The sequence below is a fragment of the Micropterus dolomieu genome, linkage group LG07 (assembly GCF_021292245.1).
Source record: "Micropterus dolomieu isolate WLL.071019.BEF.003 ecotype Adirondacks linkage group LG07, ASM2129224v1, whole genome shotgun sequence".
Lineage (NCBI taxonomy): Eukaryota > Metazoa > Chordata > Actinopteri > Centrarchiformes > Centrarchidae > Micropterus > Micropterus dolomieu.
In genome coordinates this window covers 4,416,855-4,433,247 of record NC_060156.1, presented here as the reverse complement: position 1 = coordinate 4,433,247, position 16,393 = coordinate 4,416,855, and the positions used below count along the sequence as shown (strand labels likewise).

General features: G+C 41.9%; 1 protein-coding gene across 1 annotated transcript; it reads left to right on the top strand.

The window, feature by feature from the left end:
* Positions 1 to 4,539: 4,539 nt before the first annotated feature.
* Positions 4,540 to 5,994, top strand: LOC123974046 (fer3-like protein). Its single transcript, XM_046054463.1, has 2 exons — positions 4,540 to 5,119; positions 5,957 to 5,994. The coding sequence occupies exons 1-2, from the start codon at positions 4,540 to 4,542 to the stop codon at positions 5,992 to 5,994; spliced, it is 618 nt and encodes a 205-aa protein (XP_045910419.1).
* The last annotated feature ends 10,399 nt before the right edge of the window (positions 5,995 to 16,393 follow it).

Here is a 16,393-nt window from a genome sequence, read left to right as displayed (position 1 = left end):
ACAACCAGAGGGGTTTTTGTGCACTCTGCCAAAATCCACCAAATCTTCACTCAAATTTTGGGTGTTACCACCTCAGATTTTATTTAGTTATAAAATGCTGTGTGAACTTCACAGGATCCCCTCGTTGATATGATTCTTACTCTAAAGAAATTAAGTTTAACGTCATTGGTATTCTCAGTTGGAAAAGACCTACTGAACCTCTCCTATGTCAGTATATTGTTGCTGTCATGGAAATAACTTCTCTTTCCCTTTTTCTTATTGGACCTGAAAGATAAAGTGGCCTTTTTATGGGTTGAGTGAGTTTCATTGTTCTAAAGCTTGGAAATATGCTACTAAACAGTTTATAGTTTCAAATGAAAAAATGAGAATTCGTTATGACAATAAACGTTTCTTCTTTTGCGGTCAGGTGATTTTAGTGAGAAGCCATATTGACATACTCTGCAGGTGTGCCCACTGATGACTGCAGTCTACACATTCCCACAGATCCGTCCTCTCCCAGAGGCTCTGTGGCCTTTCACACATACCAAAGAGACCCACACCAAACGTATCATAATGAATGCACAGATTGGGATCAATGATTATAATAGTGGAATACAGGAGAAGTTTATGATGTGTTGTACACATGTGCACATGTAAAAAGTCATATTATCTAAATACCACCTGTTGTCATGCAGTGTATATACACCCATACTGCAAAACCGATGTGTTTTTATCAAGCTCGGGGCTCAGATCCAGCTTCAGGCTCTCGCTGGTCCAAGGAGCGGGGTGGTGCCCCCGGAGGGGTGTTTGCTTAAGGCCCACTTTATGACCATGATGCTTTTTCCAGACCAGACCTGGGTCTGAAATGCAGACAGAAATGGGCGAGGAGCCAGTAAGCTGCTACTTAACTTTAAGAATCAGAATCAGATTAATTTCTTTGGCAGGTTTTGACGTACCTGAGTTTGTCTTGGTGGCATACGTCACACAAGTGACTAGAGTACAGGATCACAAATCAAGCATGTTTTGTTGCCCCAAAGATGCAATAACAGTTTATAGGAATCAAATGTTATCCCGATTACACAAATACTTTGCATGCAAGAGAGATTTGCATGCAATTAGTCAAGGCATTTCCTGCATTATTTTCATTCAGTTGACTGGTGTGCCCTTTGAAGCTGGGCACATACTGTTCATTGCATTTATTGTAGCTTACCTTTAAAGGTAAAAGACCCGGGGCTATCTGAATCCTAATCTGCGGTCAAGGTTAACTTCTGCTCTGAGCTATCGCTTCAGTGTGCCGTGACACACTAATGGCTCAGTCCCAGCACAGATCAAAGAGCTGTTTGTGTCCAATGCTGAAGATTACACTTGGCTGCTGTGCCATTCTCTCATAGCAGCCAAGACAGATCCCAGAGGCTTTCAGTACCAAGATGTTTATCAGCCTTGTACCCAAACAAACAAGATGTGCGTCACTGAACAGAACCATGAAATGCTAGACTTTCTTTTTTGCTGTTGCATTGATGGCTATAATGGACTATCTCCTGTCAGCTGGCCACAAAAGTGAGAAGAGAAATAAAAAGAGAGAGGGTTGCTAAGAGCTGCAGCATTACTGCAATGGATCCTGGCACTGATTCTGAAAACTCCATCAGAGTTTAGAAACACAGCTCAGTAATTTGTAGGAAATGACACAAGCGCTGTGTGAGCAAACAGTGTCCACTCTAACCCCCCAAAATATGTCACTGATTAAAAGTCATAATATTATAAAGGACATGAAAGAGCAGATGTGGATCTATTCTGTAGTAACTCCCAGGTGGGAAACAGCTTCAAAACCGCAGTCTTAATTGCGAGCATGTGGCCTTGCGCAGGGTCCAAGGCGCACTTGAGTTTTCGGCGCTGTCCGGTCCTCTGGGCGGATTTTACAGCGAGTCCGTCGGAGGAAAGCATTTGGGCCGTAGTGCAGCCTGCATGTCAGTGACTTAAGGCACCACACACACTGAAGCCATGCTTTAACAAGTGTTTATAAGCAAAAAAAAAAAAAAAAAAGATTGCACGCCTGAATCAGGGGAAATAGACGCCACATTTCCCCATTTCAGCGACAGGCCAAGCAGCTCAGTGCTGAGTTTTCTTATTGTGCTTCTTCCTTGTTCATTTCGAATTTTCTAAATGGTCGCTGTCTTTGTTCTCTTCAAACCCTCCAGCCCTCTTGAATTGTGGTGTAAACAATAAGGCGGGTCTGAATCTGGCAGGCGCGTCTCTTCAGCCCGGCCCAAACCAAACCAAGACCGTCAGCTGGGGGAGAGATGCCACTGGCAGCCTGGCAGAAGGTCGTGACAGGCCCACACCACTCAACGCAGGCTGTCAGCTCTTTTTCAGTAATTAGGAAGCCAAGCAAACAGACTGCGTAGCCTCCTGCTGAGCCAATCTGAATTTGTTTTACTGACATGGGCTGGAAAACGTGGCCATCCGAGTCCTCCTGGGTCTTAAATTCGATTTAATGGAATGGCACAATTTCACTTCTTCCTGAATTATTTTCATTTCCCAGTATAAGACCTTCACATTTAAAAAGGTGACATTTTAAAACTCTTTTTTTCAGAAGAAATATTATTTGAATGATTTCTCTTTCTGTGGTTTAACACCACACCGGTGCTAAAGCATTCCAATTCATACCCGTTCTCATCCACTGAAAATAAAGCTCCGTGCCATGGAGAGCCATGTGTGATTAGACTCAATTTAGTTACCTCCATTAGCAGATTAAATCCCCAACAATATAGAGGACATCCGGGATTAGAATTTGATGTCATTTTAAACACCACATACACATTTTCTCGTTCGTGCTTATTTTACACTCCAAACGGGTTTAATGACTCGGAAATTAAAACAAGATGCTGGGCTCGATAACAGCCTCCCATTAATCAGGATGTTGTCCTTTCAAACGTGTGTCAGTCTCATGGGTTAATTGAGATGTAGGATGGAAAAGGGTTAGAGCAACACTGGAACTGTAGGTCCATTAACTGTTGTAAGTCAATCCCTTGGAAAATAAGATCAACTTTGATGTGTTTCCTGAAACAAACACTGAGGTCCCTGCAGGAAAATCCAACTCACTGAAGAAGAATGCAGATAGGATTGTGGCCTTTATATTGTTCCTTCAATCCGGACAAACAATTTGCCTTCATTCTGGATTGTTTTATTCCCAGTTGAAAGCACGTGTGTAACTATTTAGTCTACATTGGCCTATTTCAACGCTTTATTAAACTTGGACACATCTAACACCTCAAAGAAATGAGCATGAAATAGGAGCAAAATACCAAGAAAGGTGCCTTATTGAACTTATTTATTGAGATAATGGAGACAATAAGCCTGATAATGGTCAAAAATTAATTACACAACCACAATAATATCTATTTTCTGATAATAACCTTTCGAATTATTTAGTACAAATGAAAACACTCTTGTCTCCATCACCTGTGAGGCTACAGTGTTTGGCACTGCCACCAACTGTTAGTTACAAGCTTCACCTGTGTCCGTGTTAGTCGTCTGGATCATCGTGGTTAGATCAGCTGCTGCCTCCTGATAAAGACTCTTCTTGCAGCGAAAGGACCCATGCCCCGCCGTGTTTACTGCAACAAACAGATTCCCCTTTAAATTAGCATCCTGGAGGACTTTGGTAAATCAAAACCACTTGTTAGCAAACATACAGCCTTCTTGAATTAAAGTTCATCCCCAAGCTGCCCTGGATCCAACCTTGAAGAGAGAACTCGCTTTTTTGATTAACCCCAGTAATTACAGCGTGCGTCCTCTCCCCGGTTTGCCATTTAGTCAGTCATATCATTTGCAAATTAGGAACGTATTAATGTGGCTATACTAGACCCAAGTTATGGGACGAGTTGTGGTGATACTGCTGGGATATTTTACATCTTGTAGGTCTGTTTGCTATGTGACTTCAGTGTGTAAAATATGTCTAGACCAGAATAAGTAAGTCAAAGGCAAACAAAAAAAACATCTTTCCCATTAAGATCCTGTTACATTTTGTAACAAAGAGCTTTCATGTGTTTCTGACAGCGGTGTTTGTTGTCAGCTGAGCCTAAATAGATAAAACAATCCCATTCAGGGGCCACCGTGTTTGCAGGGCCTGCTGCGCCATAATGCTCAGCACAAGCTCTCCGCTGACTGCTTAAAACGAAGAGTGTTTTTTGTCAATATTAGCCGGACTACTTGGGGGGAAGTTTATAATTGGACATGTGTTTCCCCCGCTTTTTGTCGTTTGGAGATCAACTGATTCTTTTGTAATACGTTTTTAAAAGCAATGAACGATTCAGAAGGAGGGATGAAGTGTTCTTAAGAGTTCCCTTTCAGCCTTTAGAATTGGCCAGAGCAACCCGCCGAGAAACACGGAGGCCCTGGAAGTATTTAATCCAGGGGATGGGCCCACGAGGCTGTCACACAGCTGAGATTCAGGCACGCGCAGGTATACCAGTTTATTCACGAAAACCCGCGCTAAGTTGGCTTCCCCCTAGAGACCCCCTAAAGACCCCCTAAAGAATACTTTCATTTTGCTTTTAAAGTATGGAGGACATGCTTTTTGACTTCGACCAGGATGGAACAACGGATTTTGCATTTTGGGGACAGATGGACCAAAACCTCCAGTTTCAAAGCCAGCTGGACACCTTCCTGCTGGACTACACCGCAGCCGCCGGCCAGCTCTCGCCCTGGTCGTCTTTCGGCAGCCAGTCCATGTTCCCGGACTCTCAGCTGACCTTCACAGACCTCGACTTGCAGTCTCCGGAGGCCGGAACCTGTGCTGACGGGGAAAGCTCCTCCGTGGACGAACCCCTGGAGGGGGAAAAGCGCAGGGCGCGGCGGCTGGTTCCCCATCAGCCCTACAAGGTGCAGCGGCATGCCGCCAACATCCGGGAGAGGAAGAGGATGCTGAGCATCAATTCCGCCTTCGAGGAGCTGCGCTGCCACGTACCAACGTTTCCCTACGAGAAGCGGCTGTCGAAGATAGACACTCTGAGACTGGCCATAGCCTACATCGCCCTGCTGAGAGAGATCCTCATGTCAGGCTGCGACCCCAAATCCTATGTGGACGAGTGCATGAAGAATGGCTACAAGAATCATACCAACGCCATCTGGAACACAAGTGGTGAGCTGATCATTAGCCCATAATAAAACTCAACGTCATAAACTAGGCTAATGATTGAGTCATAAATTGCAGATGAGATTAAGCCTAATTTCAGCCGACTGGAATGTGTTGACAGATCCTATATTAATTATAACATCATCAATTGGCAATCCATTATTGAGCATCAGTCTGAACTCAGCCAGGTTTCTGCTAAATATTTGGGCATTGTTTTGAAAGAGATTGGATTGTTGGAACATGTTGACTACATGTTGATTATCACATATTATTAACATAATATATTTTTAATTTAATCCATGTCTACATGAAAAGAAGTCATAAACACACCAAAATCACACCTGCTCTTTCAAGTTTAAGTTTCTGCTTATTAGCCAGATATGCCTCATTAACATGTTATGACATACTAATCACCTACAGCACAAGCCTACATTTATACCATGATCCCTTTTTAATCTGCATCTTTGTAACATCATAAGACTCATGCGGAGGCTTTTAATGGTTAATTACATTCAAATTGTGTTATTCACAGTAATCCAGGCATATTGACACTAGACAAATGTCATTTTAAGCAGCTTGCTGTGTGTTTGCTACCCTCTTTTATTCCCAGGTGTGTTTCCCTTGGGCATTTGCTCTTAAATGAGCCTCATTTAACCAAAACACAAGTACCTGGATTCTTACTGCCTTCATGCACTTAACTAATTCTGTGGGAATCTGCTCTTAAGCCTCTATTTAGCAGTAAGTGTGCCCCCATTATTTAGCCCCAGACCTAGCGTATCTAAACTTATGTGTTTGTCCTGCTTTTGTCTCCTTCTGCCCCCATGTCCCCCCCGCCCTCCACAGATCTGACAGCCCGCCTCTCTTGGATAAAGTGGGATTAACTGAGGAACATGGGGCACCCTGAGTGTGGAGATTGTACCAGGGAGGAGGTTCAGGATTGTTTCTCGCTCTTCTCTCTCTCTCTACATGTCAAAGACAGGCGGCCGGCCGCCACGACAGAACCGACCGACATCTGCAGACTTCTCACTGGGTCACACACCTCAGGCTTTCTCAGCCCCATCCACGCCTTCGCCCTCCGTGGCTTTTAATATTCTAATTTATTGTTAACTGGTAATTGAGAGCCATTGTTTCTGGGGCTGGGGAGGGAAAGAGGGTTGGCATTGTTTGCCCAAATGGGTGGCACTTGTCACAGAGAGGGGGGCACATTGGCATGAGACTGAATGGACTTCCTAAGGGCTCATACTTCTGCATGCACTGAAGTGTTCTCTGGACTCTCGCTCATTAGTCTGCGAGTCGATGTGTTAAAAAGAGCCTTGATCATGTAAATGAGACAATGGGCGTGAGAAGCAGATCAGTGCAATGTGTTTTAGCATGTCAGGTGCTGCTTCCAAAGACGGCAGCCAGGCTAGTAGTGTGCTGTTTGTTTTATGTGAAACCTCCCTCAACTGTATTTATTTATTTTATTTATTGCATGTTCGTGACCAAATAGCCTGCTTGTACTACTTTCTTGGATGTGTATTTGTACAAATTGTGATTATTTATTGTTCTGTAACTCAAAAGAGACTGCTGTGTTTATTGTGGATGTACTGTACATTTGCTCCCCGCTCTGTGAAAGTGTCATTTTCCTTAAAGGGATCACCACAGAAAACCTCACTCAGCACCTTTCTAATTTAATGCGTTAAAAATGCCTTCCTTCTCTAGTTTGGTTTTATTTATGGTAGATTCCTTAATGTCTTTTTGTATTGAGGTCATCAGTCTGTTACAGGGTCGGTGAAGCGCCTACATATCATCTCTCTCTCTTGGGCTAACCCTCTGTCCCTGATTTCTTTTCCTGTTAGCTTCATAAAATACTCTAAGGCACACTTAAATTTGGATGGATATTTCTATTCATACCAGTGGACCATGTTTAACCAATTTCTTATTACACACACTCCATAAATTTAGTCAACACTTTAGGACAGTGAGTCCAGGTGCAGAGCTGTGCTGACCACATGACCTGGGCCGGTGAAGAGTGTTACAGGTGTCGTTCCTTATAGTGAGCCATATTCCCAGCCTTAAACTGCTGCTGTGCCTAACTTCATGATGGATTAACTGCTGGTGCTAGTGGAGCCTAAAAATCACTGTTTAACAGGACAAAGAATTTTCATGTAGCAGTTGAGAAGGAAATAAATAAAATAACTTCTAACAGTCTGGTTCTAATGATCTTCTATATGTAACATGTCATCATCTAGGGACATGGAAGACCTATTACTTCATCACAAAAATCATCCAGTAACAACTACAACTGCCGTCATCAAGGAGCTATAGTAGCTATTTGTAAATGAATGGACAAACTGAAAAAAATAGTGCAGCGTGTCAGTACAGCAAATATTAAACGCTTAAGGTATAGGAATAAGGAAACTACTGATCAGGCAAATAGCCTACTCCGAATCACTGATGTGTAACTGTGTGTTACACAGTTGCAGCAAGGACATTTTTGGTAATTAAAGTGCCAGTTAGTGCCTCCTGGCTAACAATACATGCTGTACCAGTGGAATCAAATCAAATATGAGTTCTGTGTGTTAGCATGCTAACATTCGCTGATTAGCAATAGGCCCAGACAAACACAAAGTGTGGACGAGATGGATGGGAATGTCATTATTTTTGCAGGTAGCCTATTTGGTCATAAACCAGATTGAGGTTTTGATGATGGAGGTAAATCAAAATTCAAAGGATCGCCCTTACAAACAGTTATTAAAATTCATCCTGAGGGGAACATGAACGTCTGTTCCAAACTTCATAACAAAAACAATTGTTAAGCCATCTCACTCAAATGCCAACCTCATGGTGGCACTACATACTATATTTTTCAGCAGTGTTCAGTAGTTTTTCATAGCCTGAGCTTTTCTCCCAGCAGTCCACAGATGCTGCTGTAGTCAGATGTGTAAAACAGGTGAAGGGAGTCAGCAACATGCCCATTCTTCTTTACACATATAATTTTAGTGCCACTAATGGAGCCCTTAGGAAACAATTAAGAAGCAACCCAGTTATGACAGCTACACTTAGGACGTAGCTTATGTGTGATGTAGCCCATAACTGTTTTGGTCACAGTAAATTAAAAATGTGTCCTCAGTTATCCTAGAGACCAAAATAATTTGAATCAAACTTTTTTTCGTTTTCATAAAGTTACTTGCAATTATGTGCTGGCAAAAGTGCTGTAAAATTAAATTGGACAAGTAGATTCTTGCAGAAGAAACCTGTCTCATTTGGAAACATTTGAGCCGCTGTAGTTCAAGAGTCAAGCATCAAATACTGAAAGCCTTACAAAGCGTGTGCTCTCACGTAATGTACTTATTTCAACCAAAAACATGATGTTTTCCAAACAAAATCTTTTTGGTGCCTAAACCTAACCAAACTGCATACATACCACATATTAAAAAGATGTTTTAAAAGCACGCTGAAGGGTACCTTGTGCATCAAATGCCTTTCCAGGCTTCTGAGAACGTGTTTGAGTCACATATGTAGTTGTGACTCCCTCTACATAATGTACCTTTTTGATGAAAATGCACATAATAGACGCTGTGTTATGTAAAACATGTTGGTGTGGCTGCGCTGAAGAATGATTTAATAAAAAGAATATAATTTCAATCATATCAATTCAATTAAGAACTGAATTTTAGGCCTTGAAAGTGTTGTATAAGCCTCTTGCCTTTTAACAGTAGTAATCACCAACTTGCAAGTGACCCCTGTGACACTCTGATTGCTCAGTGACCCCCGGGGCCCTCTAGTGGTATTGGTTGGCTAAATCTATTTAGGAATCTATTCATGCTGTAGTTTCTGATGCTTTGTTTCAGAATCAATGGCTTTATGAGCTGGGTTTTCATATTTCTTTAACATTGACAAGGTGTAATGTTTGTTAAGTTCTGTGTCTGTAGTATTTGATATATATTCAGATACAATGGTGAAAATATGCACTCTCTTAAATTTGAAACTCACTAACAAGTACAAAAAATCAGTTTACCATTTAAGCTACAGTCACGATTGAAATGCAATATATCAAAATGTGATATAAATACACCATGTTCGTTTACAAATGATCAAGTATTTGACAAATTAAATTAAAAAATAATAACTGCAAGGAATATTATTCAAAAGTATTTAAATATAGTTTAGCATTACTGGCAAAATGATAGCACTCCTCTGTAATGTAGAAATAATGGATGAAACAAACACAGTATATACTTAATTTATACTGTTTTAAATTATTTTTGCTTAGTTTTATTATTAAAACTGGACAGCCTCCATTTGCTGATGAAGTTCTGTTGAAGACGTGCTTGAAAATTCAGGAGAGTATGTGGACCAAGAAGAAAATTAAGTAGCCATTTATCAAAGAAACCAAATGGACAAAGTTTAGAAATATAATGTAATTTGACACCTCGTAGTATCTTCTAGCCATCACCGGGAGATCTTGACCCATCAAAAGCAGATCTGAATACCATTCAGATGAGATATGATTCAGCCAAGGGGAACATTTCGGGGGCCAGAATGAGTAAGATTCTTCCAGTCTGTGGACTGCATCAGGCTTCTTTTTTTGCGTTGAGGTAGTTTATTGATTTAACATCCGGCAGACTTACACTGACAAACACTGTGAAGCTGTTCTGCCATCAGCCAGCAGGTGTGTTTATCATGTTAATGTAACTCTGGAGTCTGGGCCTTGCACTTGTAAATATAATTAGTACATCGCATCCTGTTGATGAAGGGGGTCTGGATGGGGGAGATCTGAAACAGCCCTGTTTAACAAATTTTCAACGTGGCATATTTGTTAGATATACAGTAAATCCTTTGTCACATAAGTCTGTGGCCTAAAGTTTATACCAAAAAGTATTTTAAAAACTTACGGTGTTTTTGAAAACTGCTCACATTGAAGTTTTCTGCACGTTCTGAGTTTAGGCTTTATTTGTCTTAGGATAAAAATACCACTTATCTCATCAATATATCCCTTGATCCATAAAATAAATTGCTTGCAGTGTTCACTGATGTAGGGGTTGGCAAATTATTTTTTTGCTATGCAAACAAACATTGCTTTAAAGAGGAAATATGGCTGCTGTATCAATGTGCTACTCTGGGGTCAGCCAGTGAGAGAGAGACAAACCCCCACCCCACAGCAACAATGTAAAAGTCCATGTACATGTGGTGCTGTGTTCTTTAGTACAATTTCTGCCAGCATTCAGCTGCTAGTGACATCCAGCCCGACTTACAAGTACACAACATGACAACTTCAGACTGGATGCGAAGGTCTTTTAATGCTCATATATATAAAGTTTCTGTTGTCAAACCAAAAAGCAACATCTTGGATTTAAGGACAAAACTTGAACAGTACTTCTCTAAGCATTGTCTCAGTGACCGTGTTGGTCTGTGTTTTGTTGAATTTACTTTTATTTCAACTAGCTAAAGTTAGAAAAGGGTCTTCATGTTCAAAACATTATGTGCAGCATATTTATTAGCATCAAACTGTGACCGTGTTCATATGCTGGGCAAATAGCTCAAACTTCAATTGTTCTTCCTAAATGCAAACAGAACCTGTTGAAATCGAATCCAATAAAGCCAGAGACAGCTTTTCATGTCATAAGTCAATTTGGGGCATCCAAAACCAAAAACATCCACCACTCAATAACAAAAATGCTGACTCCCCAGAAGCCCCTCACCCTGCGCTCATCACCATGGCGACCCGGTGTGTTGGCACTTTAATAGCTGTGAAACTCCAGTTAAAGAGCTCACCTGTTTTTCTCATTGCAGCTCCTCTTCACAAGACCACGCATTTAGCCTCAGAGCTAACAACTCAGATCAGAGAGTGTGAAGAAGAAATGCGGTGTCGTCTTTACAACGTGTCCCAGGGGCCTGCACTCAAGGGGCCTGAACAGTGGGGGGCCACGCATTTGAAGCCTTCTCAAATGAGCACTGGAACATTCAATGATTTCCTCCTCGGATTAGACCTGCCGCCCTCCTGGTTGGCCAGCGCAAACACGCTGTGTGGAGAAAAATAAACAGTGTCAGCTTTTCCAGCACCAAGGTGTTAGCAGAGTGAGCTAACCAGGGTTAGCAGTGAAATTAAACATCCATTATAATGTAACCTAATCAATGATTCTACTAGTCTGGGCCACAAAGAGAAGATTCATTGTCCCATGGTTAGCAGTCCTTCAGCAGAGCTGAGGATGTTGTTGGTGACACAGGTGACAGTGAGGGACTGACAGTGAACTGTAAATGCCGCCCCTGTGTTGACATCCCGTGATCTTCACCCTAGTTGTCCTAGCCCAATCAGCAGAGCAAACAACACTACTGTTTGTCCAGCCTTCCTGCACTGCCTCCCCCACGCTGCCTGAGCCGAGTCTAGCCTCGCTGTAGCCCAGTCTGGTCGGGCCACCTGGCTAACACGTCCCACTGTGAACCTGGGCCAACCGTCATGCTAACCTTGGCACCAGGGTCACAAGTGCACCACTAATTACGCTACATTATTTGTGCAGAAGGCTGCCCCATTGGCACCCGAGTGCACACCCTCGCTGTCATTTGTTCAGCAAATTTACTCTGACCCTATCAACAAGACCCCCCCCTCCCTCCCTCTTGTTTGGCCTGGTTAGAGGTCAGAATCTGGAAGTAGTGCATGCATAATGAACATAATTGTGTCATAGCCAGCATAATTGCTCTGGCAACACTGTGACTGTCAAGTCAATGAAGTGCATTTGAGTTGTGCATGGTTTGAATTTAAGGTTTGTTACTTTATACCTAAAGCCCTCTCTTATTGGATGAAACGGATCAAATAAACAGCATAACATATATACATAGAAATATGTAGCTCAGGTGGTAGAGCATGTCAATCATTAATCATAGGGGTAGGTGGTTTGAGCAACCTCTGTGCACGTGTCAACGTGTGCGTGAGCTAAACACTGAATCCCAAATTTATCCCAACGCATGTGTATATGGTGAAAAAAGAGGAGCCTCTTTGGAATAAGGTAATACGCTGTAATACATATTCTTAAAATATCTTTTCATGTGTTTATATTTTCATCTTGATGTGAACAGTGAATATTTTGGAACAAGGTTACCTTACCTAACAGATACAGCATGTGCCTGAAATGGACGCAGTACTGTATATGATGATTTTTTTTCTCCACGCACATCTCCCACAGGGCGTAAAGCCTTGGAGAGCTGCACTTCAAAGCTTGGCTTGTTCATTGGATGGCCATAACTCGACAGGGCAGCAGGGCAGAGGCAGGTATTGAGCATACAGGTTTTTTGGGGGAGAAGGGGGGGCTTATTCTGCCCTATTTCCCCCTCCACCTCCAGATATCAAAGCAAACTCTGACAGTGGGGGTCTCTGGCATCCCGGGCCCCTTTCCACACGGGAGACAAAGCATCGAGCAGCGAGTCTGCATCGTATTAAACAAAGCCTAAATGCTTCAAGCTGTTACACACTCCCCCAATGAAACCTTTATGAAAGGGCCCCTAATGCGATTTCAGAAACACCTTGTCATCAGCCCTGGGGCAGCAGAATGGAGAAGTGTGGATACATGAATGAATGGACTTTTGGCATTACAGAGAGTTACTGAAGAATGACTGTATGAGTGGAGGTGCCTATGGTTTTATTGCCCAATATGTACCTCTCACCGATTTTGCCTGTTGTTTCCTTCACTGTAGAGGCCTCTGCTAAATAGAGGCTATTGTTAGAAACACTGCCTCTGACTCTAATGTTATGTGCTGGTTCAGTTATTTGATAGAAATGAAAGCATGTGTCTGTGGTCTTTGGGACACTGCAACAGCTGAAGAAGAACTCGACTGACTATTTTTAGAAAGAAGGAAAATAATGCTCAGTGTGTTCTGATCGAAGCCATTGTTCTTCTGAAGTTATGTAATCAGTTGTTTTTCTATATAAAGGATGAAATGTCTTTTGTTCATTGCTTGTGTTAATTCAGAGTCGGCTCACCATCGAGTCTGGCGTGCGAGTTCTTCAGAACTGACATGTGAGTCACATTTTCACAACTTACTGGAAAACAACTGTGCAATAAAACAGACATAGCTTTTGTTTTTCCTCAAACTCTGGGAACCAGCCTACTTCTTTGTAAAGACCAGAGTTTTACTTGGAAAAACAGCAAATATTAAAAAAAAAATATATATATATGTAATTCTAAAACAAAGTTTAAAGATAGCTGAGTGGAAGTCATGGTTGTTGTGTTTGAATCATTTCTCATATTTGGGATCTTAACATTGTTTGCGCTTGTTCTGAAGGTTTTTTGAAGGTATTTATCAACATCTACCATTAATTTCAATATCTCTGGCCACTGTTTAAAGTTAAGGAGCATTCAAGCACAATTTATTGGTTATATTACAGAAAATCAATGCGTTTTTGCTTTAAAAACGTACTTGTACACCCATTTTGCTGGCTGTATTTTTATAGAAACAGATCCTGGTTGGTGCTTGTTAAATCCAGTTTCTCCAGCACATGCCATCAGGTGTTCCTTGGCCAGCTTGCAGTGCATTACTACTGGTTTGCAGTACAGATATGTAAATGGGTGCTCTAATGGAAATGGTGGGGCTACAAGTAGCTTTAAAAGCGATTGCACTGCTGGTAATAGACACTGTATTACTGTGCAATGAGAACCAGCTGGGCTTCTCCTCTGCTGAACATCTTTGGTTCATCTTGAATCACTTTCTGAGATACACGCACTCATGCACACACGCACACACTCACATAAAAACACACATATACAAGTGCATGTATGAAATGGCAGATCTAGATGTACTGATGCAAGCAATAATCAGGTGATAATGTATACCGTACATGAGTTTAAAAGCGTATATGCATATGCTTGCACACAGGCCAGGGCTTTAGATCATCTTGCCAAGATCATTTGGGGTGAGTCTCACAAGTGTTTGGGGGGGGGTTGAAGTCAAAGGTAACCGATCCTGGCAGACACATGGACAGTAAAATTCCACTCATCGCAGCCTCTAACAAATCATCTCTTCCATAACTTCCCTCACACGTCCATAGCCCTCTCTGTCAGATCAAAGACTAGTGAATCATCACGCAGCCGTACATTTGGCCTCTTTCCTCTGTTTTTGTTTGGATCCCTTCTTTCTTTCTGTCTCTGAACATGCTTTTTATCTCTCAACACTTCTCGGTCTCACTTATTGTCTCGCAACCTATCTTTTCTATCCACGAGGTCGATGTGAAGGCAGAAGGCCGTGCATGCGACAAAGATATGTTTTCACTGACGTGACAGCAGAGAGGATCTGGGCTTATTGAGGCCGTGCCCTCGACTCATGTGGAGCTGGTTTTAAAGGTGTCAGACAAGACAGAGGTACGTCATTCTGCTCAGCTGAATTACGGCCCGAGCTCATCTTTGATCTGAGAGGCAGGTCATCCCTCTCTCTCCCGTCTGTCTCTCACCCGCACTTCATTTTGCCGTCTGTGCTCCTTCTCCCTTCATCTCTCTCAGGGGGTTCTTACGAGAACCACAGGGACCAAGAATTCCTCTCAACTCCAATTAGCGTCATAGGTGAGATGTACATGAATCACTTACTGACATCCACAGGGGATATAAAAAAAAAAAAAAAAAGCAAATGAGCCAGTAACTTCCTGTTATGGAAATGACGGCCTAATTTTCCATTTCAGAAAGTTTTCAGAGACCTCGCTGAGATACACTAAATGGTCTGTTTTAATATCTAGTTAATTAAATTGTACTTCAACTAGAAAATCTCAAAATAATTAGAGTTTACACCCCAAACTAAATTAAATGACAAGAAGTGTGTATGTGTCAATTTTGCATGAATTGCGTGTGTTCAGTTATTATGTTTAAGCTTTCTTCCAGATTTCCTGCATTATTTTCACACTATGTTTTGCATTGGAATATAATCGTGAATGAATTCCAATCAGTTTGAGATTGGGCAAGCTGTCATCCTCATCATTCTCTGCTTGCCTTTTTGAATCAGAGCTGGCTTCTCATTGCCCAGAGCATATACAGTGCATGGAAAAGTGCTGGCCATGGGCCTCTCTCACTCTTTTTCTTCTTGTAGAGTGTGTATATGTGGAGCCAACCTCACAGACGCTGTGCAGGGTCTCACTCACAAGTCAGAACCTTCTCCCCTGGGCATGGCGGCCTCCTGCAGCTGAGCCAGGGAGCACAAGGTCAGAGGGCATAATCAGGGAAAGTGTGTCTTTGTGTGTGCGCCTACGTGTGCATGTTCTCTCTTTTCTGCAGTGCACTCACACATATTTGAGCATTACTTTCATTTTTGCACGTGTGAAACATTACCTTCTTTATAAAGAGGTTGTATGAACTAGACCGGCTAAATGTAACCACACTTCAGCCAATACAGAGACATGCCAGGGTCTGAAGTAAGAGCTCTGGCATTGAGCAAAAGTAGTGTGACAGTCACCATTACCAGGGGAACCCACAACACAAAGCAGACCAGCGTTTCAGATAGGTCAAGGGAGCTTTCAAGGGAAATGAGGATATGTCCTAATACCAAGTGAGCACTCATGGGTTTAAACAATACTGCGCAACTTTCACGAGGAACTCGGGTTCTGCCCCATTAACAGCAGCCAGTCTCCCCGGACGTGGGCACATGCACTCAAGATACTGCAGTTAGATTATTTTCCTATACTCTCAGTGAACCAAAGTGTACTTTAAAGTGTAAATTAGCAAAATTGCTTCCTAATAAGGGGATAATAAGGGAATCAGTACAATGTGATTAATGACGGACGCACATTAACAGTGGAAGCCTGGTTTCTGAAATAATTTCATGAACATCTTCCAATATAGTGTTTTTGTGGGTAAAGTAGTCTACTCTACAACAAGATAAAGATATGTCTTCTTTCTTTATTTAAACAAGCAGAAATCACGTCTTAAATGCATCAGTATTGTTAGATAAGTGTAATTTTCTTAAAAGTAAGCCACAATTAAGCAGAACACTCCTATAGTGCCTAGAAAATTATATGTGACTGGAGAAACATCTTAAAAGCAAGAGAAATAACATTTTGCCTCACTGGCACATTTTTCTCTCTTGTTGTTGTTTTTAAATGTTTTTAAATAAAATAAAAATACTAGTGAAAATATATTTTTTCAGTTTGTGGGAGCAAAAGACCCACAACAATACAGAACCAGAGAAATCTCTAGAGGTCAGTCAGCTGATTTGGACAAACTGCATTTTAGCAGTGGATAAATTCTGCTCTATAATGTGAGCCACCTGTGCGCCTCTCCGTGTGGGGAAAACATGACATGACAGATGAAGAGGTGGGCCGCTGAC

What these genes read in the sequence shown, in the direction of transcription:
- LOC123974046 (XM_046054463.1), top strand. Translation starts at nt 4,540, where the DNA reads ATGGAGGACATGCTTTTTGACTTCGACCAGGATGGAACAACGGATTTT. An exon ending in CGCCATCTGGAACACAAGTG is followed by an intron (nt 5,120 to 5,956) that starts GTGAGCTGATCA and finishes CGCCCTCCACAG; the next exon opens with ATCTGACAGCCCGCCTCTCT.